At 35.5% G+C, this 27,876-nt stretch overlaps 1 protein-coding gene across 2 annotated transcripts in view; it reads left to right on the top strand.

The window, feature by feature from the left end:
* HIKESHI (heat shock protein nuclear import factor hikeshi) overlaps window positions 1-27,332 on the top strand; it is a 39,416-nt gene extending 12,084 nt beyond the window's left edge. For both annotated transcript variants that reach the window (XM_068555064.1, XM_068555065.1), the window contains exons 3-5: window positions 20,032-20,183; window positions 26,199-26,317; window positions 27,253-27,332. In XM_068555064.1, coding sequence (XP_068411165.1) covers window positions 20,032-20,183; window positions 26,199-26,317; window positions 27,253-27,307 — 326 coding nt within the window. In that variant the 3' untranslated portion in view covers window positions 27,308-27,332. The remainder of the gene's footprint in view (window positions 1-20,031; window positions 20,184-26,198; window positions 26,318-27,252) is intronic.
* The last annotated feature ends 544 nt before the right edge of the window (window positions 27,333-27,876 follow it).

Raw genomic sequence — 27,876 nt, 5'->3', positions numbered from 1 at the left:
CCATTATGATAAAAGTAATTCTTTTATTCTCCTGCCTTTTAAAAAATAAATTATTTCTCATCATTCCCATTATAACATGGATGTTTTTTAAAATTAATTAATTAATTTTTGGCTGTGTTGGGTCTTCGTTTCTGTGCAAGGGCTTTCTCTAGTTGCAGCGAGCAGGGGGCCACTCTTCATCGTGGTGCGCGGGCCTCTCACTGTCGCTGCCTCTCTTGTTGCAGAGAAGGAGCTCCAGACGCGCAGGCTCAGTAGTAGTTGTGGCTCACGGGCCTAGTTGCTCCGTAGCATGTGGGATCTTCCTAGACCAGGGCTCGAACCCGTGTCCCCTGCATTGGCAGGCAGATTCTCAACCACTGCACCACCAGGGAAGCCCTATAACATGGCTTTTGATAGCTTTATCTATGAAAACAAAATGAAATTTCAAGGCAGTATTTTTAATGAATAAAGCACAATGCTTTATTAAAGGAAAAACAGCTTAAAATATTTAGAGACTTACTGATTATCAACATTAAACAAATTATAAAATGCTGTTAAAATGTTTTGGGTGGTTCTTTCCTAGTGTGTTTGGAAAATGCGCTTTTCGGATGTTTAAAGTATTAGAATTCTTAATTTATACAGAAAAGATTAGACTTTTTACTCATATTAGGGAATTTTGTATTATTGAAATATAAGAATAGGTGGACTTGTAATGGATTTATATTTTTGAACCTTTGAGATGCCCTTTATAAGTTTTATTACATTGAGCAAACCTAGCTAACTAGCACATCAGGGTGGAAGAGAGCCTTGCTGAAGTAACTTTAGGCAGTTGTGATTGAACTGAGAATTTATTAAGTAAGAAATCTAGAAGAATTTTATGGGAGTAGGGAGGGTAGAAGGTTAGTTGAAGTTAAGCAAATTTCATGTTAAACTTTGGCAGTATTTGTGGTTCTCTGCTGGTTGATGAACAGATTTCTTAATTTTGCACAGAAAGGTTTTGGTCAGAGAAGGTCGGGACTGCTCTGTTAAGAGAATTGCAGTTGGTAAGACATCTTAAAACAAGTTACTGTGAGTTTTGTTTTGTTTGAGAGAAGATTCTTTGTAGCTCTTGGGTTCTGAAAAGGAGTTATACAATGAATATACTTTTAGGCTGATGATGGAACAATCTGGGGTGATGGTTGAGAATTAGGATAGGACTAAACTTGAAAATATAGAAGGGAGGGTTTGATGTTAAGAAACAAGAAGAAACTTCCCTTCTTCCTTCCTCCCTCCATGGGATCTAGAAATCCTAAAAAAAAGTAAATAAATAAAAGACACAAGCTTAGGAGATACAGTTTGGTGGTTAGAGACTTGGGGAAGTTTAAATGAGTCTCTTGCAATTTTTATTTTTAGATGCTGTGCTTGGTGTTTAGTGCGGAAGAGACATTTAATCAAAAACTTAGTAAAAATCATGAAATACTGGGAGTATTATATAAAGAGATTCTTTGCTTTACAGAAATTGTATGCAAACTCAAATTAGCACATAAAAGGGAATATTAACAAAATTAAAATTTGTATGGAACTTATATTTTAAAAAGTGGGTAACTATATGTCTTTTGCTATATCATGATTTTTAAGTTGTCTGTTTACATTGTGAATGCTTGGGAAATATACTAGAAGTTACTGTAGACATTTCCATTAAACAAGTTACAGAAGAAAAAAGTACTTGCTTAGGTAAAGACTGTTGTATATCAACTTCATTCTTAGCACATACATTTCAAATTGATGACTGCTTTCATTCAGGGTCTCCGTATCTGTGTGTGAATATTAAGATCACTCCAAGACAGTATTCAAAGGAAGCAGGTTACTGAGCTGAGATAATTGAAAGTGGCTCTATAGAAGATTAGACTGGAGCATGAACTTGAAGTATGAATAGGTTTGGATGGGATGGAAGTGGGAGGATGGGAATTGCATTTGGAAATCATCAGTCATGAAAGTAGTAGTATACACTGCACCTTCAAGCGACAGTGAGGAGGAGACTTTTAAAGGTAGCATGATAGACTTCTATTTGGGACGTGTGGGGCGAGGGGTAAGGTTTAAAGGTAAAGTGGAGCTGTTGTGTGCTGGTTATGCTATGGGGGGTTTACATTTTTTTCTGGCAGGCAAGTGTTTGAGCAAGAGAATGATACTTTAAAAAATGATGTTTTAGTAAAATCATCGTCTAGGATGGATTGGAGAGTCTTGTTGAGATTAGAGCCAGAGCAGCCAATTAGGAAAATTTTATAATGTTTGAAGGATGAAGGAAAGGGTAACATTGAATATCTGCTCATGCAATGCATTGTACTAGGCTTTCATGTGTATTATCTATTTAATCTTTATTATTAGCTTCTGGTTTTCAAGAGACTGGATGTCAGAGAAATTAAATATTTTGCTAGCATTTGGTGTTGTCATACAATTGATCTTTGTATATTGACTTTGTATCCTGGAGGTTGAAGGAAAGGGTACACATTGAATATCTTGCTAAACTCCCTTATTAATAGTTCTAGTTGCATCCTAGAATTTTCTATATAGATGAACATCTATGAAAAAGACTTTCATAGATTGGAAAGACTTTCTTTCCAATATTTTGCCAAATTTTATGCCTTTCATTTCTTTTTATTGCCTTATTGCATTGCCCAGACCTTTGAGCATCATGTTGAATAGAAGTAGTAAGGGTGCAGTGAGGCAAGAAAAAGAAAAGAAACATAACAGTTGTTCTCTCTTCCTCTGTTTTATGAGTGTCTAAGATTGAAAATGAATTGCCCCTTTCATCAATATGAAATACCCTTTATTATGGTAATGCTTCTGTCTTGAAGTCTACTTTGTCTAAAATTTATATAGCTTCTCCAGCGTTCTTTCTCTCCAGTGTTCACATGCTGTATTTTTCCTGTATTTTTACTTTGAGATAAATCTATGTATCTCTTGTAAACAGTGTGTAGTTAGGTGCTGCCTTTTTTTTGACCTCTGTCTCTGCCTTTTAAATGAGGTGGTTAGACCATTAATGTTTAATGTTACTGATATGGTTAGGTTTAAGTTTTTAATCTTGGGTTTTTTTTTTTCCTTTTTTTTCCACCTTCTTTTGGATCGAGTATTTTTTTTTTTTTTAATCACAAGAAACTCTTTTTTTTTTTTTTTTAAATTTTTATTTATTTATATTTATTTTTGGCTGTGTTGGGTCTTCGTTTCTGTGCGAGGGCTTTCTCTAGTTGCGGCGAGCGGGGGCCACTCTTCATCACGGTGCGCAGGCCTCTCACTGTCGCAGCCTCTCTTGTTGCGGAGAACAAGCTCCAGACGCGCAGGCTCAGTAGTAGTTGTGGCTCACGGGCCTAGTTGCTCCGCATCATGTGGGATCTTCCTAGACCAGGGCTCGAACCCGTGTCCCCTGCATTGGCAGGCAGATTCTCAACCACTGCGCCACCAGGGAAGCCCAGATCGAGTATTTTTAAAATCCCTATTTCTTCTATTGGGTTTTTACTTTTACCTTTGCTTTTTTTTTTAGTGGTTCCTCTATGGATTATTAAATGAATCGTTAACTTTTTACACTGTACCATGAATTAATATTAACAAAATAAACATCTGTATTTGACAACTATGAACCTGGATTTGGTCATTTTTATAGCGTGTCATCTCCACTTTTCCTTGCTATGTCAGCCCACTTAGTGAAATTCTGAATATGACAATGAAAACTTCAGGGCAAAAATCACATTTTGGTGATTTATTTTGAATTAAAAATATTTATCTCCATTCTCACCATCTCCATACTGAAGTTAAACATTGCATCTCTTAGTAGCATGTGAGAGAATCAGATATGTATAATAGGAAGCCAAAAGATCTGTTATAAATACTCTACATTTTTTCCCCAAAGTTCAGAATTTTCACATCCTTCAGAGTTGAATAGCAGAGGCAAAAGGATTATTTGCTCACCTTTGCTTTGACTTAATCTCATCCAGAGAAACATTTCATGGTTTGTACTGGGAATTTTCTCAGTGGACTTTAATTTTCTTAATGAAGTCTTTTGGGAGATAAGCTGCTTTTTTGATGTATGTCCAATCTTGATGTATGTCCATCTCATTAACACAAAAGGTATCTGTAATTAGAATTAGAAACTCATTTTCCACATAATTTTAGTATTTCTTTCTAGTTCTATGATATTAAGTATTATCAGGTCTCACAGTACTTTTTGAATTTTTTTCACAGTAATTTTGGAAAGTTTTTCTTAAAATGTCTTACCTGAGTTCTGAAGTTGATATCTAGCCTTAGTAGCATTATTAAACTGTAAGATGCACAAAAAAACTCAGCATTCACATAGTAGGTCAGCTGAGTGCTGGTGTTCACTTATAACAACTTAAACATCTGTTAAAACCTGTTATATATGAATAATGAGATGCCAGGTAATGTTAACATGAGCACAGTATCTTTTAAATTAAGGTTTACATTTTTAATTCTGAACTTGGAAGGTGGAAGCAGTTTCTTTTGCCAAAAATATGTAACTGATAGAATTTATATTATTCATATTTATACGTGTTTATATGCATATGTCCGTCAAAGGTAATTATTTGTAGAGTTCATATCCTATTTGAAGAGTTTGTTTAAGCCACATCCACATATTCTTTCATACACGTACTTAAGTTCAACTTAAAACCTTCCTTTTTTCTGTAGGTTAACTATTTTAAAGTGTTTCAAGATACAATGAGGAAATGGCTCAATGCCTCAGTTCAGGGAGAATTCCAGTGACATCTGCAGTGGAGAATTATGTGGAGAATGGGAAACGGAAGAGGCCAAGATTGGAAGAGCAGGTGGGGGAGTAGGACATTAGGTCAGATATAATAAAAACACTTATGTGGAACTTAAATACTTTTTATTGTGTCTTTAGCACTTTAATATGTGATTGTACTTAATAGAAGAATAAGAAATAGTTGATTAAATCACCTGTGGTATAAAGAGGGATTATATATTTATATGAATAAAATAGAGTAATGAATGCGGTAGAGCTTTGTAGAATACTCTTGTTATTAGAAAAGGCTGATATTTTGTGTTTTAGGCACCTGAACTATGCACCTTATGGTGGGGTTTTACCTTTTTTTTGTTTTTTGTTTTTTTTGGCCAGGGCCCTACTGTGAGGTAGTGTTAGTTTGGAATAAAATTCTAAAAGTATCACTTCTGATACTTAAAAAAAATTTTTGCACTAGGGAATTAAAGCAACTTTATTTTGAAATAATTTTAAAATTAGAGAAAAATTACAAGAATAGTGTAAAGAAGTTTTTATATTCTTCTCCCATATTCATTAATTTTGTTACTCTTTATTTATCATTCTCTGGATATTTTTTTTTCCCTGAAACTTTTGAGAATAAGTTGTAGATATCATACCCCCTTACTCCTAAATACATCAGCATATATTTTCTAGAACAAGGATATTCTTTTATAATCACAGTATAATGATCAAATTCAACAAATTTAACATTAATACAGTACCTTGTCTGGTATACATTCTGCATTAAAGTTTTGCCAGTTTTCCCAATAATGCCTTTTATAGCAGTTTCCTGCTCCCTCCATCTAGGGTCCAGTCAGTATTGTAATTGCATTTAATTGTCACACTTCTTTAGTCTTTAATCTGACACATTGCTCAGCCTTTCTTTGTCTTTCATGGCAGTGACATTAAAAATATCTATGAAAAGAAGGCTTAGCACCAAAAAGGAATTTTTAAGAAATGTTAAAATTAGAGTTGGTTATAAATCATCACTTAACTTTCTTCTTTATAGTTCTGCTCTTTTCTTTTTGGGCTTGCTGCCATATTTTAATGTCATTGCTTTGGCTTCTACACATGACATATACAGTCTCTCATTTCATCTAGCTCAGTTGCCAAGAAGAAACTTTTAAACTTATTCTAGTTTTCATTTTAAGATTGGGTTGAGCTTGTCAAGGGGATTAGAAAGGACAAAACAACACCTCAAGATACTACTATTAGTCTGTTTGCATGCGGTGGAACTAGAGCCAGAATGGGAACCTTTTACTTCCTGACGTTTCTTGATTTCCTTTCTTGAATGGCTTATTGTGAAGTAAGTAATTAATAAAAAGCAGTTAAGAGTTCATACTACAGAATTTGGTGTAAACAGGTAGGATAATGGACGGGAATGAGCATCAACCTTGGAGTTTGCTAGACCCATTTGAATCCCAGTGATACTCATGACTAGCTGGGTAGTCTTGACCAAGTTCTTTAAGCCTTAGAGGAGAATCCAGGTAAAACGGGGATAATAATACCTACAGTGCATGTGTTTTGCGGAGCATTAGAGATAATGCAAAATGCATAATAGTGCCTGGCACGTAGTTGGTGCTCAAGGAATGGTTATTATATTTTTATAAAATCATAGACAGCTCTAGGAGGGATCTTAAAAAATCACCTGGATAATGAAACCTATTCAGAAAGGTTAAGTAATTGTTACTGACTTATTAGAGTGTAAGCTCCTTGAGAGTAGGGACTGTTTGTATCTTTTACCTTGTGTTCTTTAGAGTGTATAGAGCACAGTGATGGACTTCAGATACTTGGTAAATATTGATAGTTTAAATACATTTCAGACATCCAAATTCTAGACATATTACAATGTCAGGTAAGTTATTTTTGTCTGGTTTAAAATACTTATTACTGATAGACCTTTGGAAGTCACATAGCTCTTAGAGTATGCATGAGTAAAAAATGTAATTTCGGGCTTGTCAGGCTATCAATAGAAATAAAGCAGAGGTTTTAAGGATATATATATATACACATATATATGATTTCTAAATATTTATATTCAATACTAAGAGGATTTTCAGCAGGCATAATTAGGTTGTTTTTCTGTAGCTTTTTAGCATATGTCATGTTCAAATGCCACTTCATAGTGAATTGCTTATTTTTGGCATAACAGTTTTCTTTAGTCTTCATCCCTGCTGCTGTGCACACCAAAAGTATCTTAACCAGTGGACTCACTTTTAGTTTTTTGGTTTCTTTTTGGGGGCACTTATAACTCTTAGAAAGATTGATATTTCATGAGTTTTATTCTTCTGTAGAGGTCTTCCAGAGAAAACATTTACTTATATATTTTTTAAACTCATTCTATCTTGCAGTTACCATATGGGTCCACTGGACCATTTTATAAATTTAATGTGCATTTGAGGATATTAGTGATCTTATTTTGTCTATATTTTGAAACATCTTGCTGTTTCATCCAAGGAATTATTTCATCGTTACTCATTAATTCTCAACTATGGAAGAAAAGAAAGGCTGAAACAATAAGAAAAAGGAAAAATGATGGAATTACTTGAAGCAGAGGTTGGCAAACATTTTTGTAAAGCTTAAGATAGTAAATATTCTAGGCTTTGTGTACTACATATGGTCTCTGTGACATATTCTTCTTTAAACAACCCTTTAAAAATGTAAAAACTATTGTATGACCTATCCTAGGTCATACAAAAATAGGTTATGGGCCAGATTTAGCATGTGCACCTTAGTTTGCTATTGCCTTATCCTATGGTTTTCATATTGCATTGTCCAAAGGATTATGTCATGTTTTAAGAAGTGTAAAAGGAGACTGGAGACACCATCTTCATTGTCTGCTTTTTGCTTTTATTGGACAGAATTAGGAATTAATAATTTTTCGTATTTTGTTCATGATGGCAAAGAGAAGAAAATTGATAGGGGAACAAGTTTCACAATTTTGTGTGAATCAGAAAATGAATACAGGGACTTCCCTGGTGGCACAGTGGTTAAGAATCTGCCTGCCAATTCAGGGGACACGGGTTGGAGCCCTGGTCTGGGAAGATCCCACATGCCACGGAGCAGCTAAGCCTGTGAGCCACAACTACTGAGCCTGTGCTCTAGAGCCCGCGAGCCACAACTACTGAGCCTGTGTGCCACAAGTACTGAAGCCCGCGTGCCTAAAGCCCATGCTCTGCAACAAGAGAAGCCACCGCAGTGAGAAACCTGCACACCACAACGAAGAGTAGTACCCACTCGCCGCAACTAGAGAAAGCCCGTGCGCAGCAACGAAGACCCAACGCAGCCAAAAGTAAATAAATAAATAAATAAATAAATAAATTTATTTTTTATTATTATTTTTTTTAATGTCTGAAACATTTATATTAATATATTTCCATACATATTTCCATACAAATACAAATATAAGATTTTTAGAAATTTCATGTAATGTCTGAAACATTTATATTAACATATTTCCATACATATTTCCATACAAATACAAATATAATATTTTTAGAAATTTCATGTAATGTCTGAAACATTTATATTAACATATTTCCATACAAATAACCCAATGAAAGTTTAGTATTAGTTGTTTTGTTTGTTTGTTTTTTTATACTGCAGGTTCTTATTAGGTATCAATTTTATACACATCAGTGTATACATGTCAATCCCAATCGCCCAATTCAGCACACCACCATCCCCACCCCACCGCGGTTTTCCCCCCTTGGTGTCCATATGTCCATTCTCTACATCTGTGTCTCAACTTCTGCCCTGCAAACCGGCTCATCTGTACCATTTTTCTAGGTTCCACATACATGCATTAATATACGATATTTGTTTTTCTCTTTCTGACTTCACTCTGTATGACAGTCTCTAGATCCATCCACGTCTCAACAAATGACTCAATTTCGTTCCTTTTTATGGCTGAGTAATATTCCATTGTATATATGTACCACATCTTCTTTATCCATTCGTCTGTTGATGGGCATTTAGGTTGCTTCCATGACCTGGCTATTGTAAATAGTGCTGCAATGAACATTCGGGTGCGTGTGTCTTTTTGAATTACGGTTTTCTCAGGGTATATGCCCAGTAGTGGGATTGCTGGGTCATATGGTAATTCTATTTTTAGTTTTTTAAGGAACCTCCATATTGTTCTCCATAGTGGCTGTATCAATTTACATTCCCACCAACAGTGCAAGAGGGTTCCCTTTTCTCCACACCCTCTCCAGCATTTGTTGTTTGTAGATTTTCTGATGATGCCCATTCTAACAGGAGTGAGGTGATACCTCATTGTAGTTTTGATTTGCATTTCTCTAATAATTAGTGATGTTGAGCATCTTTTCATGTACTTCGTGGCCATCTGTATGTCTTCTTTGTAGAAATGTCTATTTAGGTCTTCTGCCCATTTTTGGATTGGGATGTTTGTTTCTTTAATATTGAGCTGAATGAGCTGTTTATATATTTTGGAGATTAATCCTTTGTCCGTTGATTCGTTTGCAAATATTTTCTCCCATTCTGAGGGTTGTCTTTTCGTCTTGTTTATGGTTTCCTTTGCTGTGCAAAAGCTTTGAAGTTTCATTAGGTCCCATTTGTTTATTTTTGTTTTTATTTCCATTACTCTAGGAGGTGGATCAAAAAAGATCTTGCTGTGATTTATGTCAAAGAGTGTTCTTGCTATGTTTTCCTCTAAGAGTTTTATAGTGTCCAGTCTTATATTTAGGTCTCTAATCCATTTTGAGTTTATTTTTGTGTATGGTGTTAGGGAGTATTCTAATTTCATCCTTTTACATGTAGCTGTCCAGTTTTCCCAGCACCACTTATTGAAGAGACTGTCTTTTCTCCATTGTATATCTTTGCCTCCTTTGTCATAGATTAGTTGACCATAGGTGCGTGGGTTAATCTCTGGGCTTTCTATCTTGTTCCATTGATCCATGTTTCTGTTTTTGTGCCAGTACCATATTGTCTTGATTACTGTAGCTTTGTAGTATAGTCTGAAGTCAGGGAGTCTGATTCCTCCAGCTCCATTTTTTTCCCTCAAGACTGCTTTGGCTATTCGGGGTCTTTTGTGCCGCCATACAAATTTTAATATGATTTGTTCTAGTTCCATAAAAAATGCCATTGGTAATTTGATAGGGATTGCATTGAATCTGTAGATTGCTTTGGGTAGTATACTCATTTTCACAATGTTGATTCTTCCAATCCAAGAACATGGTATATCTCTCCATCTGTTGGTATCATCTTTAATTTCTTTCATCAGTGTCTTATACTTTTCTGCATACAGGTCTTTTGTCTCCCTAGGTAGGTTTATTCCTAGGTATTTTATTCTTTTTGTTGCAATGGTAAATGGGAGTGTTTCCATAATTTCTCTTTCAGATTTTTCATCATTAGTGTATAGGAATGCAAGAGATTTCTGTGCATTAATTTTGTATCCTGCAACTTTACCAAATTCATTGATTCGCTCTAGCAGTTTTCTGGTGGCATCTTTAGGATTCTCTATGTATAGTATCATGTCATCCGCAAACAGTGACAGTTTTACTTCTTCTTTTCCAATTTGTATTCCTTTTATTTCTTTTTCTTCTCTGATTGCCGTGGCTAGGACTTCCAGAACTATGTTGAATAATAGTGGTGAGAGTGGACATCCTTGTCTCGTTCCTGATCTTAGAGGAAATGCTTTCAGTTTTTCACCATTGAGAATGATGTTTGCTGTGGGTTTGTCATATATGGCCTTTATTATGTTGAGGTAGGTTCCCTCTATGCCCACTTTCTGGAGAGTTTTTGTCATAAATGGGTGTTGAATTTTGTCAAAAGCTTTTTCTGCATCTATTGAGATGATCATATGGTTTTTATTCTTCAATTTGTTAATATGCTGTATCACATTGATTGATTTGCGTATATTGAAGAATCCTTGCATCCCTGGGATAAATCCCACTTAATCGTGGTGTATGATCCTTTTAATGTGTTGTTGGATTCTGTTTGCTAGTATTTTGTTGAGGATTTTTGCATCTATATTCATCAGTGATATTGGTCTGTAATATTCTTTTTTTGTAGTGTCTTTGTCTGGTTTTGGTATCAAGGTGATGGTGGCCTCATAGAATGAGTTTGGGAGTGTTCCTTCCTCTGCAATTTTTTGGAAGAGTTTGAGAAGGGTAGGTGTTAGCTCTTCTCTAAATGTTTGATAGAATTCACCTGTGAAGCCATCTGGTCCTGGACTTTTGTTTGTTGGAAGATTTTTAATCACAGTTTCAATTTCATTGCTTGTGATTGGTCTGTTCATATTTTCTGTTTCTTCCTGGTTCAGTCTTGGAAGGTTATACCTTTCTAAGAATTTGTCCATTTCTTCCAGGTTGTCCATTTTATTGGCGTAAAGTTGCTTGTAGTAGTCTCTTAGGATGCTTTGTATTTCTGCGGTGTCTGTTGTAACCTCTCCTTTTTCATTTCTGATTTTATTGATTTGAGTCCTCTCCCTCTTTTTCTTGATGAGTCTGGCTAATGGCTTATCAATTTTGTGTATCTTCTCAAAGAACCAACTTTTAGTTTTATTGATCTTTGCTATTGTTTTCTTTGTTTCTATTTCATTTATTTCTGCTCTGATCTTTATGATTTCTTTCCTTCTGCTAACTTTGGGTTTTGTTTGTTCTTCTTTCTCTAGTTTCTTTAGGTGTAGGGTTAGATTGTTTACTTGAGATTTTTCTTGTTTCTTTAGGTAGGCTTGTATAGCTATAAACTTCCCTCTTAGAACTGCTTTCGCTGCATCCCATAGGTTTTGGGTCGTCGTGTTTTCATTGTCATTTGTCTCTAGGTATTTTTTTATTTCCTCTTTGATTTCTTCAGTGATCTCTTGGTTATTTAGTAACGTATTGTTTAGCCTCCATGTGTTTGTCTTTTTTACGTTTTTTTCCCTGTAGTTCATTTCTAATCTCATAGCGTTGTGGTCAGAAAAGATGCTTGATATGATTTCAGTCTTCTTAAATTTACTGAGGCTTGATTTGTGACCCAAGATGTGATCTATCCTGGAGAATGTTACGTGCGCACTTGAGAAGAACGTGTAATCTGTTTTTGGATGGAATGTCCTATATATATCAATTAAATCTATCTGGCCTATTGTGTCATTTAAAGCTTCTGTTTCCTTATTTATTTTCATTTTGGATGATCTGTCCATTGGTGTAAGTGAGGTGTTAAAGTCCCACACTATGATTGTGTTACTGTCAGTTTCCTCTTTTATAGCTGTTAGCAGTTGCCTTATGTATTGAGGTGCTCCTATGTTGGGTGCATATATACTTATAATTGTTATATCTTCTTCTTGGATTGATCCCTTGATCATTATGTAGTGTCCTTCCTTGTCTCTTGTAACATCCTTTATTTTAAAGTCTATTTTATCTGACATGAGTATAGCTACTCCAGCTTTCTTTTGATTTCCATTTGCATGGAATATCTTTTTCCATCCCCTCACTTTCAGTCTGTATGTGTCCCTAGGTCTAAAGTGGGTCTCTTGTAGACAGCATATATATGGGTCTTGTTTTTGTATCCATTCAGCCAGTCTATGTCTTTTGGTTGGAGCATTCAATCCTTTCACGTTTAAGGTAATTATCGATATGTATGTTCCTATGACCATTTTCTTAATTGTTTTGGGTTTGTTTTTGTAGGTCCTTTTCTTCTCATATGTTTCCCACTTAGAGAAGTTCCTTTAGCATTTGTTGTAGAGCTGGTTTGGTGGTGCTGAATTCTCCTAGCTTTTGCTTGTCTGTAAAGCTTTTGATTTCTCCATCAAATCTAAATGAGATCCTTGCCGGGTAGAGTAATCTTGGTTGTGAGTTCTTCCCTTTCATCACTTTAAGTATATCATACCACTCCCTTCTGGCTTGCAGAGTTTCTGCTGAGAAATCAGCTGTTAACCTTATGGGAGTTCCCTTGTATGTTATTTGTCATTTTTCCCTTGCTGCTTTCAATAATTTTTCTTTGTCTTTAATTTTTGCCACTTTGATTACTATATGTCTCGGCGTGTTTCTCCTTGGGTTTATCCTGTATGGGACTCTCTGCACTTCCTGGACTTGGGTGGCTATTTCCTTTCCCATGTTAGGGAAGTTTTCGACTATAATCTCTTCAAATATTTTCTCTGGTCCTTTCTCTCTCTCTTCTCCTTCTGGGACCCCTATAATGCGAATGTTGTTGTGTTTAATGTTGTCCCAGAGGTCTCTTAGGCTGTCTTCATTTCTTTTCATTCTTTTTTCTTTAGTCTGTTCCGCAGCAGTGAATTCCACCATTCTGTCTTCCAGGTCACTTATCCGTTCTTCTGCCTCAGTTATTCTGCTATTGATTCCTTCTAGTGTAGTTTTCATTTCAGTTATTGTATTGGTCATCTCTGTTTGTTTGTTCTTTAATTCTTCTAGGTCTTTGTTAATCACTTCTTGCATCTTCTCAATCTTTGCCTCCATTCTTATTCCGAGGTCCTGGATCATCTTCACTATCATTATTCTGAATTCTTTTTCTGGAAGGTTGCCTATCTCCACTTCATTTAGTTGTTTTTCTGGGGTTTTTTCTTGTTCCTTCATCTGGTACATAGCCCTCTGCCTTTTCATCTTGTCTATCTTTCTGTAACTGTGGTTTTTGGTCCACAGGCTGCAGGATTGTAGTTTTTCTTGCTTCTGCTGTCTGCCCTCTGGTGGTTGAGGCTATCTAAGAGGCTTGATGGGAGGCTCTGGTGGTGGGTAGAGCTGACTGTTGCTGTGGCGGTCAGAGCTCAGTAAAACTTTAATCCACTTGACTGTTGATGGGTGGGGCTGGGTTCCCTCCCTGTTGGTTGTTTTGCCTTAGGCAACCCAACACTGGAGCCTACCTGGGCTCTTTGGTGGGGTTAATGGCAGACTCTGGGAGGGCTCACGCCAAGGAGCACTTCCCAGAACCTCCGCTGCCAGTGTCCTTGTCCCCACGGTGAAACAGAGCCACCCCCCGCCTCTGCAGGAGACCCCCCAACACCAGCAGGTAGGTCTGGTTCAGTCTCCCCCAGGGTCACTACTCCTTCCCCTGGGTCCCGATGCACACACTACTTTGTGTGTGCCCTCCAAGAGTGGGGTCTTTGTTTCCCCCAGTCCTGTAGAAGTCCTGCAATCAATTCCCACTAGGCTTCAAAGTCTGATTCTCTAGGAATTCCTCCTCCCGTTGCAGGACCCCCAGTTTGGGAAGCCTGATGTGGGGCTCAGAACTTTCACTCCAGTGGGTGGACTTCTGTGGTATAAGTGTTCGCCAGTCTGTGAGTCACCCACCCAGCAGTTACGGGATTTGATTTTACTCTGATTGCGCCGCTCCTACCGTCTCACTGTGGCTTCTCCTCTGTCCTTGGATGTGGGGTATCCTCCTTGGTGAAGTCCAGGGTCTTCCTGTCAATGATTGTCCAGCAGCCAGTTGTGATTCTTGTGCTCTCGCAAGAGGGAGTGAGAGCACGTCCTTCTACTCCGCCATCTTGGTTAATGATCCCCAATAAATTTATTTTTAAAAAAAGAAAATGAATACAATGAGGCAAATAGCAGCATTCTAGACTCATGATGGTGGTGAAGTTGATCATATAAGCAAAATCTCAAGATTGAATCTTCAGATTATGGTCTCTTAGGTGAATTTTCTCAATTAAAAAAATGGATGATTGAACAGTATATTTCTAAGGACCAAAAGAAAATATGGTATTCTTATCCATTTAGTCATTCAGCAAGGAGGAATTAATCACGTAGTATTTTGTGACAAAATCTTGGACATGTGGTAAAAGGATGTGTGCTGGTATTCTTTCATCTCTTATGTTTGGGCTCCAAATTTGATTGGATACAGTTTGTAAGTGGACATTGCTGAAAGTGGGTGTGTATACAAAGGTGATGAGAAGATAATGTAGAAATGAATGAAACTAATTGGATTGATTCTAAATAATGTTTATAAGTCTAAAAATGACAATGTTTTGCAAATTACAGATCAAAGAAGATGGCCATTCTTTCTTCAATAAATTATGAGCCATTAAAAGTTTCAAAATTTCAAGGTTTCAAGTATTACACTTTGACAATGCAATTGCCAGAAGAAAGACCAGAAGTGATGATAAGCTCGAATCTATTAGAGATGTGTTTAAAATCAGGAGTCAGATTTATAAAATGGGTATGTTCTACATTTATTAGTGACACTTGAGGAACAGTTGTATTCAGCGAACGTGGCCCATTTTGGCTATTTATAACTTAAAAGCCAGGCAAATGTGGGAAATCTGGAATGGATGTTTGAGTTTGGTGTACTTTAGTACTTATTAAAATTCTAATAAGGTTTTTTAATATCTCTTTATTCTTCTGAACATTTTTTGTGAAATGAAGTGTATATAGTTTTTAAAAGTCACACTCAGATAGTAAATGATGATGACTGCTTTTCCTTGTATACTGACAGTAAAGCACTAGTTTCCTATAGGATTTTCTCCTCTGAGTTGTGCTTTGTGTTAGGCTAGTGAAGAGGGATACTTTGAGAAACAACCTTAAAAGATTTGCTGCTGCTTTTACTATTGGAATGTTACTGAGAACTTTCTGTAATGTATGTTTTTTTTTAAAGACCAGGTCAGATGTTTTACTTTCCCTGCTGTTTTTGTTTTTTAATTTTTTGGTTATAAGACTCAGTGTAACTGATCATGTTTTCCTTTTTACTTTGGCTGTCAAGAATTCATATCCAAAATTAAACACTCACTGTAAGTTTGTACATTATGTTCCAATGTTTCTTTCCAATATTTTATGGTTTGCAAACAAGAACCTTTGTACTTGGAGGGTATCAATTACTGTGTCAAGCCCGTTTTGAGAATAATATTGACTAAAGGAATGGTTTAACTGCACAGTAGATTTCTTTGAAAATATAGATTAAAGATTACTGAAGACTGAGGGTTTTTTTGTTTTTCCCATCTTAAGTTGTCTTAGTCCCAGAGAGCTTTAAAATAAAAGAGTCAGAATATTTCCTTAGCCCCAATTTTTACAACAGATCTTAGAGAGTTTTCCTTAGGGCTTCACTCATTTGCCAAGAGCTTGTGTGTGATAAAGGATGGAGGTTAGAGATGACAGGGCTTTCTGCTTGGGCCGATCACTCTCTGGGTAGTTATAACTGAGGCAGTAGTAGGTTGTATTGAACTACTTTCCTTGATTGAGATCGTTGGAGCCTGTTATACAGGCAAATAGCAGTACGTTTTCTGGACTTAGCATAATTCTAGGCTTAAAACAATTAAAATGATGGAGTAAGGAACTCCAAAAGTTCATCCCTCCATAAAAACAACAACAACAAAAATTGGCAAAAATTCTCAGAATCAACTTTTGCAGGACTCTGGAAACTAACCAAAGGCTTGTCGAAACCACAGGGACATTTAATCAAGATAAAACACTGAACCTCTGTAAGAACAGTGAGCTTTGTGGCAGTTAATCTACCCTGACCCCAACCCTTGTTCCTCAGCTCAGTGGTAGCCTTGAAAATAACAGACCATGTTCTTGGTACTGGTACTGATACCAGAGGGAGCAGAATGGACCTTATTCACAATTAATTGTAATTAACTTGTTTTGTTCTGTGGTTCCCTGGAAGACTGATTTAAAAGGCTCGCCTTTATCTCTTTTAACTTGGAACTCTTCCACTGCTAAAGTGACTTTCTGCATGTTTGTCAAAAATGTTTACAGGTAAATGTATTAGTCACTGCTGCCTGAGGCAGTGACAACGGTTGGGGCAAATAACAGACTAACCAAAAAGCTTGGAAGGAAAGGCTGGGAATAAGATACTTTGGGGAACAAGGGTTTTGAAATTCTCCTGGGGATTCCTGGGAATCTAAAAGACCACATGGGTGTCCAAGGCTGTGCACATGCTTGGGAAAGACCTAAGAAGGTCCTAAGCTCTTCCTGCTGGCTGACCTTGAAAGCATGAGTTTTTTTTTAAATAAATAAATAAATTTATTTATTTATGGCTGCGTTGGGTCTTTATTGCTGCGCAGGGGCTTTCTCTAGTTGTGGCGAGTGGGGGCTACTCCTTGTAGTGGTGCGCGGGCTTCTCATTGCAGTGGCTTCTCTTGTTGCAGAGCACAGGCTCTAGGCGCGCAGCCTTCAGTAGTTGTGGCGCACGGGCTTAGTTGCTCCACGGCATGCGGGATCTTCCCAGACCAGGGCTCAAACCCGTGTCCCCTGCACTGGCAGGCGGATTCTTAACCACTGCACCACAAGGGAAGCCCGAAGACGTGAGCATTGAAGGCATGTCTCAACACACAAAGCCCACCTGCAAACACTGGGAGAATTTTTTGGTTCCAGGCTTCTAAGGAAATCTCCATTCACTAGCTAACCACTAACCTAATAGAACAGAGACTTCAGTGGTCACAAATGACAAAAAATACAGACTTTATAGTATTAGTTCAGAAAAATCATTAAACAAGGAAACAGCCACAACAAACAGTAGCAATAAACCCTAAGGAGAGGTGAAACATCTGATTGCTGGAGTTGTCACATTATTCAATATCCAGTTTTCAACAAAATGCTATGAAGCATGCAAGAAACAAGGCCCTTTCACAGAAGAAATGAATAGAAACTGTTCCTAGGAAGTATAGACATTGGACTTAATAGTCAAAGACTTTAAGGAAGCTGTCTCAAATATTCTTGAAGAGCTAAAGGCAATCAGGAGAATGATGTATCATCAAATAGAAGATACCAATAGAAAAAATTTTTTAAGGAAAAATTTTTAAAGGAAATAAGTTATGGAGTGGAAAAGTACAGTAACTGAAATGAAAATTTGACTAGAGGGTTTCAGAAGCAGATTTGAGTAGGTGCAAGAAAGAATCAGTGAATTTGAAGATAGGTAAAATATCTAATTTGAAGAGCAGAAAGAAAAAAGAATGAAAAATGAACAGAGCCTTAGAAACCTGTGAGACACCATCAGGCATGCCAACATATGCATAATGGGAGTCCCAGAAGAAGAGGAGAGAAGGGGTAGAAAGAATATTTGAAGAAATAATTGCCCTAATACTCTAAATTTGATGAAAAACATTAATCTACACACTTAAGTAGCTCAGCAAACTTAAGTAGGATAAACTTCACTCCAAGACATGATAAACTGCCCAAGACAGAGCATCTTGAAAGTGGCAAGGGAAGCAGCTCATCACATGCAAGGGTCCTTACTAGATTATGTCTGGTTTCTCGTCAGAAACATTTAGTCCAGAGGCAGTGGGATGACATGTTTAAAGTACTGAAAGAAAAAAGGTCAATCAAGAGTTATCTAGCCATCAGAAATGGAGAAATGAAGACGTTCCCAGATAAACAGAAATTGGAATAGTGGCTAGAGGACTTACCCTGTAGGAAATGCTAAAGGGAGTCCTTCAGGCTGAAATGAGAGGACCTGGGATAGTAATTCAAATTCATGTTAAGTAAAAAAGAACACAGCTAAAGGTAACTATACAGGTAATTATAAAAGGCTTAATACATACATTGTAACTTTGCTTTTTTTCCTATCTGATATAAAAGACAGTGGCATAAAACAAAAACTCTTAAGTCTGCTTATGGGCATACTAGGTATAAAGATGTAATTAGTGACAATAACAACATAAGGGAGAGAAGCAGTTACATACGAGCAAAGTTTTTGTATACTGTTGAAATTAAATTGGTATTAATCCAAACTAGAGTTGTTCTATGTTAAGATGTTAATTGTAGTCCCCAGTGCAACCATTTAAAGAATATAATAAATATATATATATAGTAAAGGAAATGATAAGGGAATTAAAATGATACACTGGCAAGTATCTATTTAACATGAAATTCAGCCCTTCAATTAAAAGGTAGAGATTTGTAGAGGGATTAAAAAACATGATACAGCTATTGATTCAAAGATATAAATTGGTTGAAAGTAAAGGATGAAAAAAAATTATGCAGACTGAAACCAAAGGGTCACTCTATCAAAAAGATACAATTACAAACTTTTGTGTACCTAATAGAGCCTCATGAAGCAGAAATAGACAGAGTTGAAAGGAGAAATAATCAGTTCAACAATAATAGTTGGAAACTTCAATACCTTACTTTCAATATGGATAGAACAACTAGACAGAGGATCATCAAGGAAACAAGACTTGAAAAACACTATAAACCAACTAGACCTAATAGACTTACATAGAACATTCTATGCAACAAAAGCAGAATATACATTCTACTCAAGTGCCTATGGAACATTTCCTTGAATAGCTGTATGTTAGGCCACAAAACAAGTCTTAGCATATTTTAAAAGATTGAAATCATGCAAAGTATGTTCTCCGACCACATTGATAGAAATTAGAAGTAACAGAAGTAAACCTGGAAAATTCACAAACGTGGAAATTAAGTAAAACAAATAATTTCAAAATACCAAAAATATCTTAAACCAGTCATGTTTAGTGAAGTGTGTGTATTTTTAAAGCACAGAAAAATACAGTTATGTTTGTATTCATATGCTTGAAAATTTAATGAGTTTTGATACTTGCAGTAAGTGTTCTAGTTATTAGGAATGTGTGTTGTCCTAGAGTTTTGTTCTGTAGTATTTGTTTAGACATTTTATAGTCATATAAAAAGCAGGTAAACCAAAAGTCTATTCATTGTATGATTTTTTTTTTCTTTCATTAGACTAACTTCTGATTATGTCTTATGTGGATTAATAAAACTGGTCTATTTTTTCATGTATAAGTTAGCTGACACTTAGAGGCTCAGATATATCAAATATACATTTGATATATCTTATGTATTATATATTTTACTTGTAAATAAATATATCGTAAAGGCGAAAATTACTATTTTCTGAATAAGCTGCAAATTTCTTTATTGCCTATTTGATAACAGATCATCAGGTGTTGAGTGGGGTGATTTATGACATTTAATAAAATATGCCATGTCGTTATCAGTATTAATGGCAATGAAAGCTCTTTCTTTAGTGGAATAATCAGAAAATATTAAAACTAATTCTAAAAATCTTTAAAAATATCCTTCCCTCAGAGTTAGCATTGAGAATCTTTTATCTAATTAATGCTCATTTAGTTATTTTTCTCTTATTCTCTTAATTTCCATTTCTAGCTGCAATAATTTTGTAAGTTTTAGAAAAGTAACAGCTATTTTTCTGGCGGGGAAAATTTCGGTTTTCTTAATTATTTGTTAATACGGTAAAAGCTAGGCATCCTTTTACATTTATCTGAGAAGAGACAAACTTTCATGTAACAGAACTTTTTAGTGCATATAGATCAGAGGTTCTTCACATCTTTATAGAGGAATTTGTGTGTATACAAGTTAAATTTAAAATATGTGGCACATGTTAATTTTTTTCAGGAGAAGGAAGCCAGCACCCTTTTGGAGCCATGAATATTGTCCGAACTCCATCTGTTGCTCAGATTGGAATTTCAGTGGAATTATTGGACAGTCTGGCTCAGCAGACTCCTGTAGGTAATGCTGCTGTGTCTTCAGTTGACTCATTTACTCAGGTAATGGAATGTACATTTCATTATTTTCTAAAATAATTTAAAAATCACATTCTGTACTTTAGAAATTAGCCTAGTGGTAGAATTCATGTAAAAATGAAGGTAAACACATATGACATAAGTTATTGGCTTCCATGAATATTTTCAGTTTGTCTGCCTCTCTATAGGTATTTTAAAATTTATAAATGCTTTGATGAGACTTAAGTTTTTATAGTGATAAAATAGCTCAAAGTGATTTTTTAAAATGGGTTTAAATATTAGCTTTTCCTCTTTTCCTCCCACAATTAGTATGCTAGGCTGTGAGTATACAGTTGTAAACCTGATAAGCAAGATCCTTGTCCTCGTGGAGCTTAAAGTGACACAATTCCATAAGGGTTGACTTTTAACCTGTCTGGCAGAGGCCTGAAGGGGAGAATGATCTAGGCAGAGTTATAGCTATTACAAAGGCCCTGTTATGTTTGAAGAATAAAGTGAAACTTCGTGTCTGGAGTAGAGTGAACAAGGGTGAGAGATGGGAGATGAGGTTGGAGATTATGGGGGAGGTGGCTGCAGGATAAATCATATGCGACCTCATTGGCTTTTGTAAAGATTTTGGCTTATATTCTGTTTGGAAGAGAAAACATAAGAGAGTTTTGAGCAAGAGAGTAATATGATCTAACTTATATTTTTAAAGGATCACTTTTGCATCTTTGGAGAGAAACGGTAGTGAGGCAAAGAGGGAAGGAGGAAGATCAGTTAGGAGGCTCTTGTGAAAATCTAGGTGAGAGATTTTAATGACTTGAACCAGGAAGTATGGGGAAGTAGAAATGGAGGTGATGAAAAGTAGTTGATTTCTGGAGATAATTTGAAGATGGGGCCAATAGTGTTTCATGTTGTGGATCACATGTGAGGTCTGAGATAGAGACATCAACTATGGCTCCAAGGGTGTTGGATCCAGGAACAAGAACACAGGAATATTGTGAAAAGAACAAGTATGCTCTGGGAGTGGAATCAGGAGTTGAATTTTGATTGTACTATGTTTGGGGTGCCTGTTAGATATCCAGCGGGAGAAGACAAGTTTAGAGTTCAAGATAAGTAAAAATCTGGGAGTCATCAGTGTAGAGGTGGTATTTAAAGTTGGGAAGGGGATGTGATCACTGAGAAGTAACTGTAAATAGAAAAATTGGCCAGTGACAGAGCTTGGGGCCATTTCAAAGTTGAGACGCTTAAGAGATAAGGAGAAATAAAAGGAAAGGAGCAGCCTGAAGTAGGAGGAGACCCCAAAAGTTCTGTTTTGGAAGCCAAGCAAAGACTGGATTTTAAGAAGGAAGAAGTGATCAATAGTATTCACTGCTGATGGGTCAAGTAAGATGAAGGCTAAGAATTAACCGTTGGATTCAGCAAGGTAGAAGTCATTACAGATTTTGACAAGAGTTCATAGAGGTGGAAAGGGAGTTTGCAGCGAGGTTGAGTGAATTGGAGAGGAGGAAATGGAAACAGTGAATATAGATGACTCTTGACGAGTGTTGTCATAAAGGACAGCAGATGAATGGTCTGGTTGCTTGAGGGGGCTATGGGGACAAGGAATTTTTTTTTTCTTTCTGTTTTTAATCGGAGATATTATATCGTGTTTGACAGGAATGAAACATTAGTGAGAGAAAAATTGATGATGCAGGAGAGTGGGGAGGCTTGTGAAAGTGGTGTCCTTGAGTAGGAAATAAGACCGTATTGTGAGGTTTTCGATAGGGTAATGGACAGTGTTTATAGTAATGGATATATGGGCACAGACAGACACAGAAGGTTGGTAAATGTGCTGATGAGAAGTTGTGCAAGTTCTCTCTCTCGATTCCTTCTCTTTGCTCAGTGAAATAGGAAGCAAGGTCATCAGCTAAGATTGAGGGGAAAAGGAAGTATTGGAAATCTAAACCAAAAGGATTATTAAACAAGTCCTCTAGGAGAGGAGGAGGGTGAATGGACTATGGAAACCTTCTGGGCTTGCTGGGCAGCACATTTTTGAGGATTGTGGCCATGAATTTAAGTGCTGACTTGTCATATGATCTCTTGAGAATGGGCCAAATTAAAGAATGGCAGGGGCTTCCCTGGTGGCACAGTGGTTGAGAATCTGCCTGCCAATGCAGGGGACACGGGTTGGAGCCCTGGTCTGGGAAGATCCCACATGCCGTGGGGCAACTGGGCCCGTGAGCCGCAATTATTGAGCCTGCCCGTCTGGAGCCTGTGCTCCGCAACAAGAGAGGCCACGATGGTGAGAGGCCCACGTACCGCGATGAGGAGTGGCCCCCGCTTGCCACAACTGGAGAAAGCCCTCGCACAGAAACGAAGACCCAACACAGCCATAAATAAATAAATAAATAAATAAAGAATGGCAGAGTCTGGGTTTTAAAAATTTTGTCAGTAATTTAAAAAATAAACCATGCTGAAAAAAGCAAGTTGTAAAACAATACTTATAGTGTCCCATATAGATTGTATTTGAAAAATGTCTGGAAAATACACGACAAAGTGATGTTATCTCTGGGGAGGGGCAAGAAGACTTTTTACTCTATAATTATCAATTATTTGAGCTTTTTAATGAAGCATATGTATTTTTTATTAAACGTTTTACTATGAAATATTTTAATATATAGAAAAGTGCATTCCACAAATATTTATTGTATACCTATTGTGTGCGAGGCATTTTTTAAGAACAAACAGATAAAGATAGGTAGACAAAATAAAATAATACCCGTCCTTATAGAGCTCTCTTTATAGTGGGGTATATTTGAAGATTTCCATGTGTCTTCCACCTAGATTTAACTGTTACATTTTGCTATATTTGCTACTAATTAAAAAATTATATAAAGTGTTACAGATACAGCCCACTGCTCTCTGCTTCTCTTCTTCCCTTTCCTCTCCAGGTAGCTACTCTTCTAACTTTATATATCTTTCCTATCTGTATTTCAGTACTTAAAAAAATTTTTTCATATTTATTCACAAAACATGTATAGTACTATTTGTATGTGTGTTTAAACATGTTTCTAATTTATGCTCTTAGTTATTCTTACTTCACTTTAGTTTTTATCAGTAGTACATGGTTTAGAAAGTCAAATGGTTTTACATGTAAAACAGCTGTCCTCTATTATACCTTTTATATTCTGCTTTATTCTGCCTCTCAGCAGCAGTCACTTTCAACCTCCCCCTCATATTTTTTCCCTCTTTCTTCTTGTATTTATTTCCATGTGTCAGAAGAAACTTGATTAATCTTTATTAATTTATTTGTTATAGGTATTTTCCATTGACTTACCAATACATAACATGATTTAGCTCTCTTAATCCTCTGTTCTCCAAAATACACAGATATCTTTTCTCCCCACCTTTCCAATATAGATTTTCATTAAGTTAGTATTCAGAGTTTTCAGTATTATGACCTGGTAAATGTTTTTCAAAACTGAGCCAGGTGTAGTGCTATGATTATATTTCTTGTTCTGTATAACTTTTCATTTATCCTGGTTAATAAATTTCTCATTTTTTTCCTTTGCATTGATTTCTGTATTTCCATTTCTAATAATTTATGCCCAAACTCTGCCAATTGTAAATTCCCATTCAATATATTTAAATATAGCAACTTAAAATTTGTCTTGGAAACATTCCTCTTGGAACTCTCTTTTTTGTTCCACTGTGGACTGATTATTCTCTGGGTCTGTTGCATAGCTGTTGTTAAGGTATTGTTTTCTTTCACCATTACTCCAGAAATTCCTTTTATTTCTCTTCTGTGTTGAATCTCTTTTTTTCTGGTTCTTCTGTTTTTCCTTCTTGTTATTTACCCTTTCATATGTTTTTTAAATGGATATAAATGTTTGTATCATACTGCACAAACTTCTACAACTTACTATTGTTCACTCAGCATTATTTTTAAAGATGTATCTGTGTTGACACATGGAATCGATTTAGTTTGTTTTAATTGTCATATGTCATAAGTACGAATGAGCCGCAGTTTGTTTTTCCATTTCCATATTGGTAGATGTTTTTATACATTCTTAGTAATATTTATCAGGCCTTAAATTTTTGCCAAACTTCATAGGTGAAATTAGAATATTACTATTGTTTTGGTTTGTTTTTTGGACTGGTGGTGAAGTTGAGCATCTTTTCAGGTTTTTGGCCTGCATTTGTATTTTCTTTTATAGGAATTGACTGTTTATATAATTTCCCCCAATTTTCTATTGTGTTATTTTTGACACTTTTTAATTTTAGCTTTTTGGGAAAGGCCTTTATGTGTTCTGGATAATAATCCTTTGTTGTATATGTTGTAAATTTTTTCTCCTACCTTGTCTTTTAGTATTGTTTATGGTGTCTTTTGCATACAGACATAATATATTTTTCTGTAGACAAGTTTTGTCAGTTGTTTCCTTTATGATTTGTGGGTTTTTTGTATTTGAGAAATTCTTCCCTATGCTGATATGTAAAGATGTTATGTTCTCTTATAGTTCTTAAGGCTTTTAACGTTTTACTTTTTGAATTGTGTTTGTGTGTGGTATGGGAAGGGATCTAAACTCATTTTCCCCCCTATGGAAAACTAGTTGTTCTAGTCCCATTAAATGAATAGTTAGTCCACATTTTTTTTTATTCTGAATAATAGCATCTTTGTTATATATTATGTGTCACATATGCTTAGGTTTGTTTCTGGGCTCTCTCTTTTATCCCAGTTAGTTTATTTGCCTGTCCCTTTGCCAGGAAAAATCTTAATATCTGGAAGGCCAAGTCCCTCCTCCTAGTCATCAAAATAGGCTTAGGTATTTTTCATAATAATTTTAGTGTCAGCTTGTCAAGTGCCATGAAAAATCTTGTTGGAATTTAGTTGAAAATAACATTGGATTTATAGGTTTAATGTGCCTTTATCACATTAAGTATTCCCATCCGTGAACATATTGTATCTTTCCACTTGACATGGTATATAAGTCCTTTCATTTGTTTTCTTTCTTATCTCTCAAGACAGTCTTAAAATATTTTCCACAAAAGTCTTAACTATTAGCTTGTCTTAGCATTTCCCCTAGGTATCTTACAGACTTTGTTTCTGTCATGAATTGGATCTTCTTAAAGTTACATTTAAAAATGTTTTTTGCTTCTATGGAGGGTTGCTGTTGATTTTTTTTCTCCTGATACTGATCTTTTAGTTAGTGATCTTATTGGTTCAACTCTGATATTGGTTCAAGTACCTTAACAGTAGAGTCTCTTGGACTAAACTACCTCAATATTATTAAACAAACAAAAACCCTAATAAGATGTTTCTTCCATGTAGAAAGAGACAGCAAGAACCTTCATGGCTAGTGTTGTGTTTCGGAGAAAGTGATGTTGGGAAGATTATTTTTGAGTGAATAAAAGGTAGTATTATCGTTAGTAGTTCATTAATTTTGGGGTTTAGCGCTTAAACCCATTTGATTCTCAAGGAATGTGAATCAGTTTACTTCTTGCTTCTACAAAGGAGTCTTGGAGGATGTTAGTGGATTTGCCCATTTGAGGGTCAGTGAGAACAAACAGACCAGGAAATAGAAATGGAATAGTGTTACCTTTCTCTTCTTTGTAATTGATGGCAAGTAACCAGTTGTTCCTTTTTTATACTTAAGTTTTTATCTTTCTGGTAAGAAAAAGACTTCTTGGATATGGTTACTATTTTATATGAGAGAATAGGTTGATTTGATGAGGGTGGTATTTGAGGAGAGGGGTATCTCCAAAGGTGGAGATAAAAGAAGATATTTTGAATGAAAAAACATCTTTTCTTTTTTTTTCCCAAAATGAATATGTTATAAACTTAAAAATATTTGATAATCATAGAAATTCTTTGCGATATAAAGAAAGTACTAAAGGCAGATTGTTATGATTTTGTGGCATAATGTCATTTTATGACTTGCCTTAATGTTCAGCATTAGACTGTCTCAGAACTCACAGTCCTTAAACCAAGTTAATATGACAACATTTTTAATTAAAAATATTAAGGTCTAAATGGAGTATTTAGTATAATCCATTAATCTATTTATTATTAACTTTTAGTTCACACAAAAGATGTTAGACAACTTCTACAATTTTGCTTCATCGTTTGCTGTCTCTCAGGCCCAGATGACACCAAGTCCATCTGACATGTTCATTCCGGCAAATGTGGTTCTGAAATGGTATGGGGCATTTTGTAGCTCTCATATTAAGGCTTCTAGTAACCTACAAAAAATGTGTATTTTTTGCTTGTGAATGTATTTCTTCTTTGACATTTAAACATATTCTTTTATTGTGGACATCAGCATACATTAACATTTGCATACAATTAAAAAGTATGCACTTTAGAGTTCACATTAGGAATAATTTTTACCCCAAATAATATTTTGTTATATAGTAGCCATTTTGGCTTTATAAAGACAGGAAAATAAAATTGCTTATGTTTTAGGGACCACAATTAAGGGCTGTACATTTTTTTATATTTTGAATTGTAAGTACTGTATACGAGGCTTGAAATATCAATGAACTTTTTTTTTCATAAGTAGAAAGTCTTGATCTAAAATAAACATGTATAAAACATCAGAGTGGTTTATACTGCACCCTGTACATGAATCTATTTCTTCAGCTTTTCTATGTTTCTGTTTTATAGATATTTCTTTTCACTTTGAATATCCCAGTGTTGGGGAGATACATAAGGAGAGTTTGTTGAGAAGTGGTAGCATGGTATAGCATGGATTGTACTAGAATGTATTAGGTTTGAGCTTTGTAATAATGTAGCTATGTGACCTTGAGCAAATTATTCTCATCTATGAAATGAGGGAGAAGGAGTTAGATTTCATTTTTTCGTAGGTCCCTTCTAGCTCTCAGATTTGCAGAAGATAAAAAAATTAATAAAATTTATTATGATTTGTGCTTTCTGATACAGCCAGTTAAATCACTATGCTTGCTGTCTTTTATAAATTAATAATTAAACTCCCAGATTAACTTTTAACTTTCTAAGTTTTTAATCTTAGCATTTTAGAAATGACATGTAAAGTTATTTGCTTTTTGATGAGTCATTTGTCAGATTATGAAAGATTCTAATTAAATTTCTTATAAATATGTTTTTCTTTTGTAGGTATGAAAACTTTCAAAGACGACTGGCACAGAACCCTCTCTTTTGGAAAACATAATTTGAATAAAATAATTTTTAATGGATTCTGAAATTTGTCATGTTTTAAAGATAATCATTCTATTTGAAAGCATGAAGTCAAAAGGATCATGATGCCTAAGTTTAAAAACTGCTTAGTGACTATGAAGCTTAATTAAAATCTTTATAAAAAATTAAAAACATTGAAAAATGAAAATATGTTCATCATTAATGACTTTTTTCCCTTAAGCTGAAAATATTCAGAGGCAAAACATTTTGTTTGGCTATGATTCATTTTTTACTTAAAAATAAAACATAGTCACAATAGTGTGCCAAATGCATTGCATTTATAATCTTTCATTTATATTTACAGTGGTTTGCTAGAATAGTTAACTTAAAATCAACTATATCAAAATTTGGGGACTTTTGGAAAAATATATCAAATATACATTTTTACATATGGAGAAATTATTTTCAGTTAGTATTTCTTTAGACTAAAAGTTTTTTCAGAGGAATTCCCTGGCAGTCCAGTGGTTAGGACTAGGCGCTTTCACTGCCGTAGCCTGGGCTCTATCCCTGGTTGGGGAACTAAGATCCCACAGGCTGCGTGGT

The sequence above is a fragment of the Eschrichtius robustus genome, chromosome 11 (genome assembly GCF_028021215.1).
Source record: "Eschrichtius robustus isolate mEscRob2 chromosome 11, mEscRob2.pri, whole genome shotgun sequence".
Taxonomy (NCBI): Eukaryota; Metazoa; Chordata; class Mammalia; order Artiodactyla; family Eschrichtiidae; genus Eschrichtius; species Eschrichtius robustus.
The sequence above is the reverse complement of the archived record's forward strand: the minus strand, read 5'-3'. Positions and strand labels throughout refer to the sequence as shown.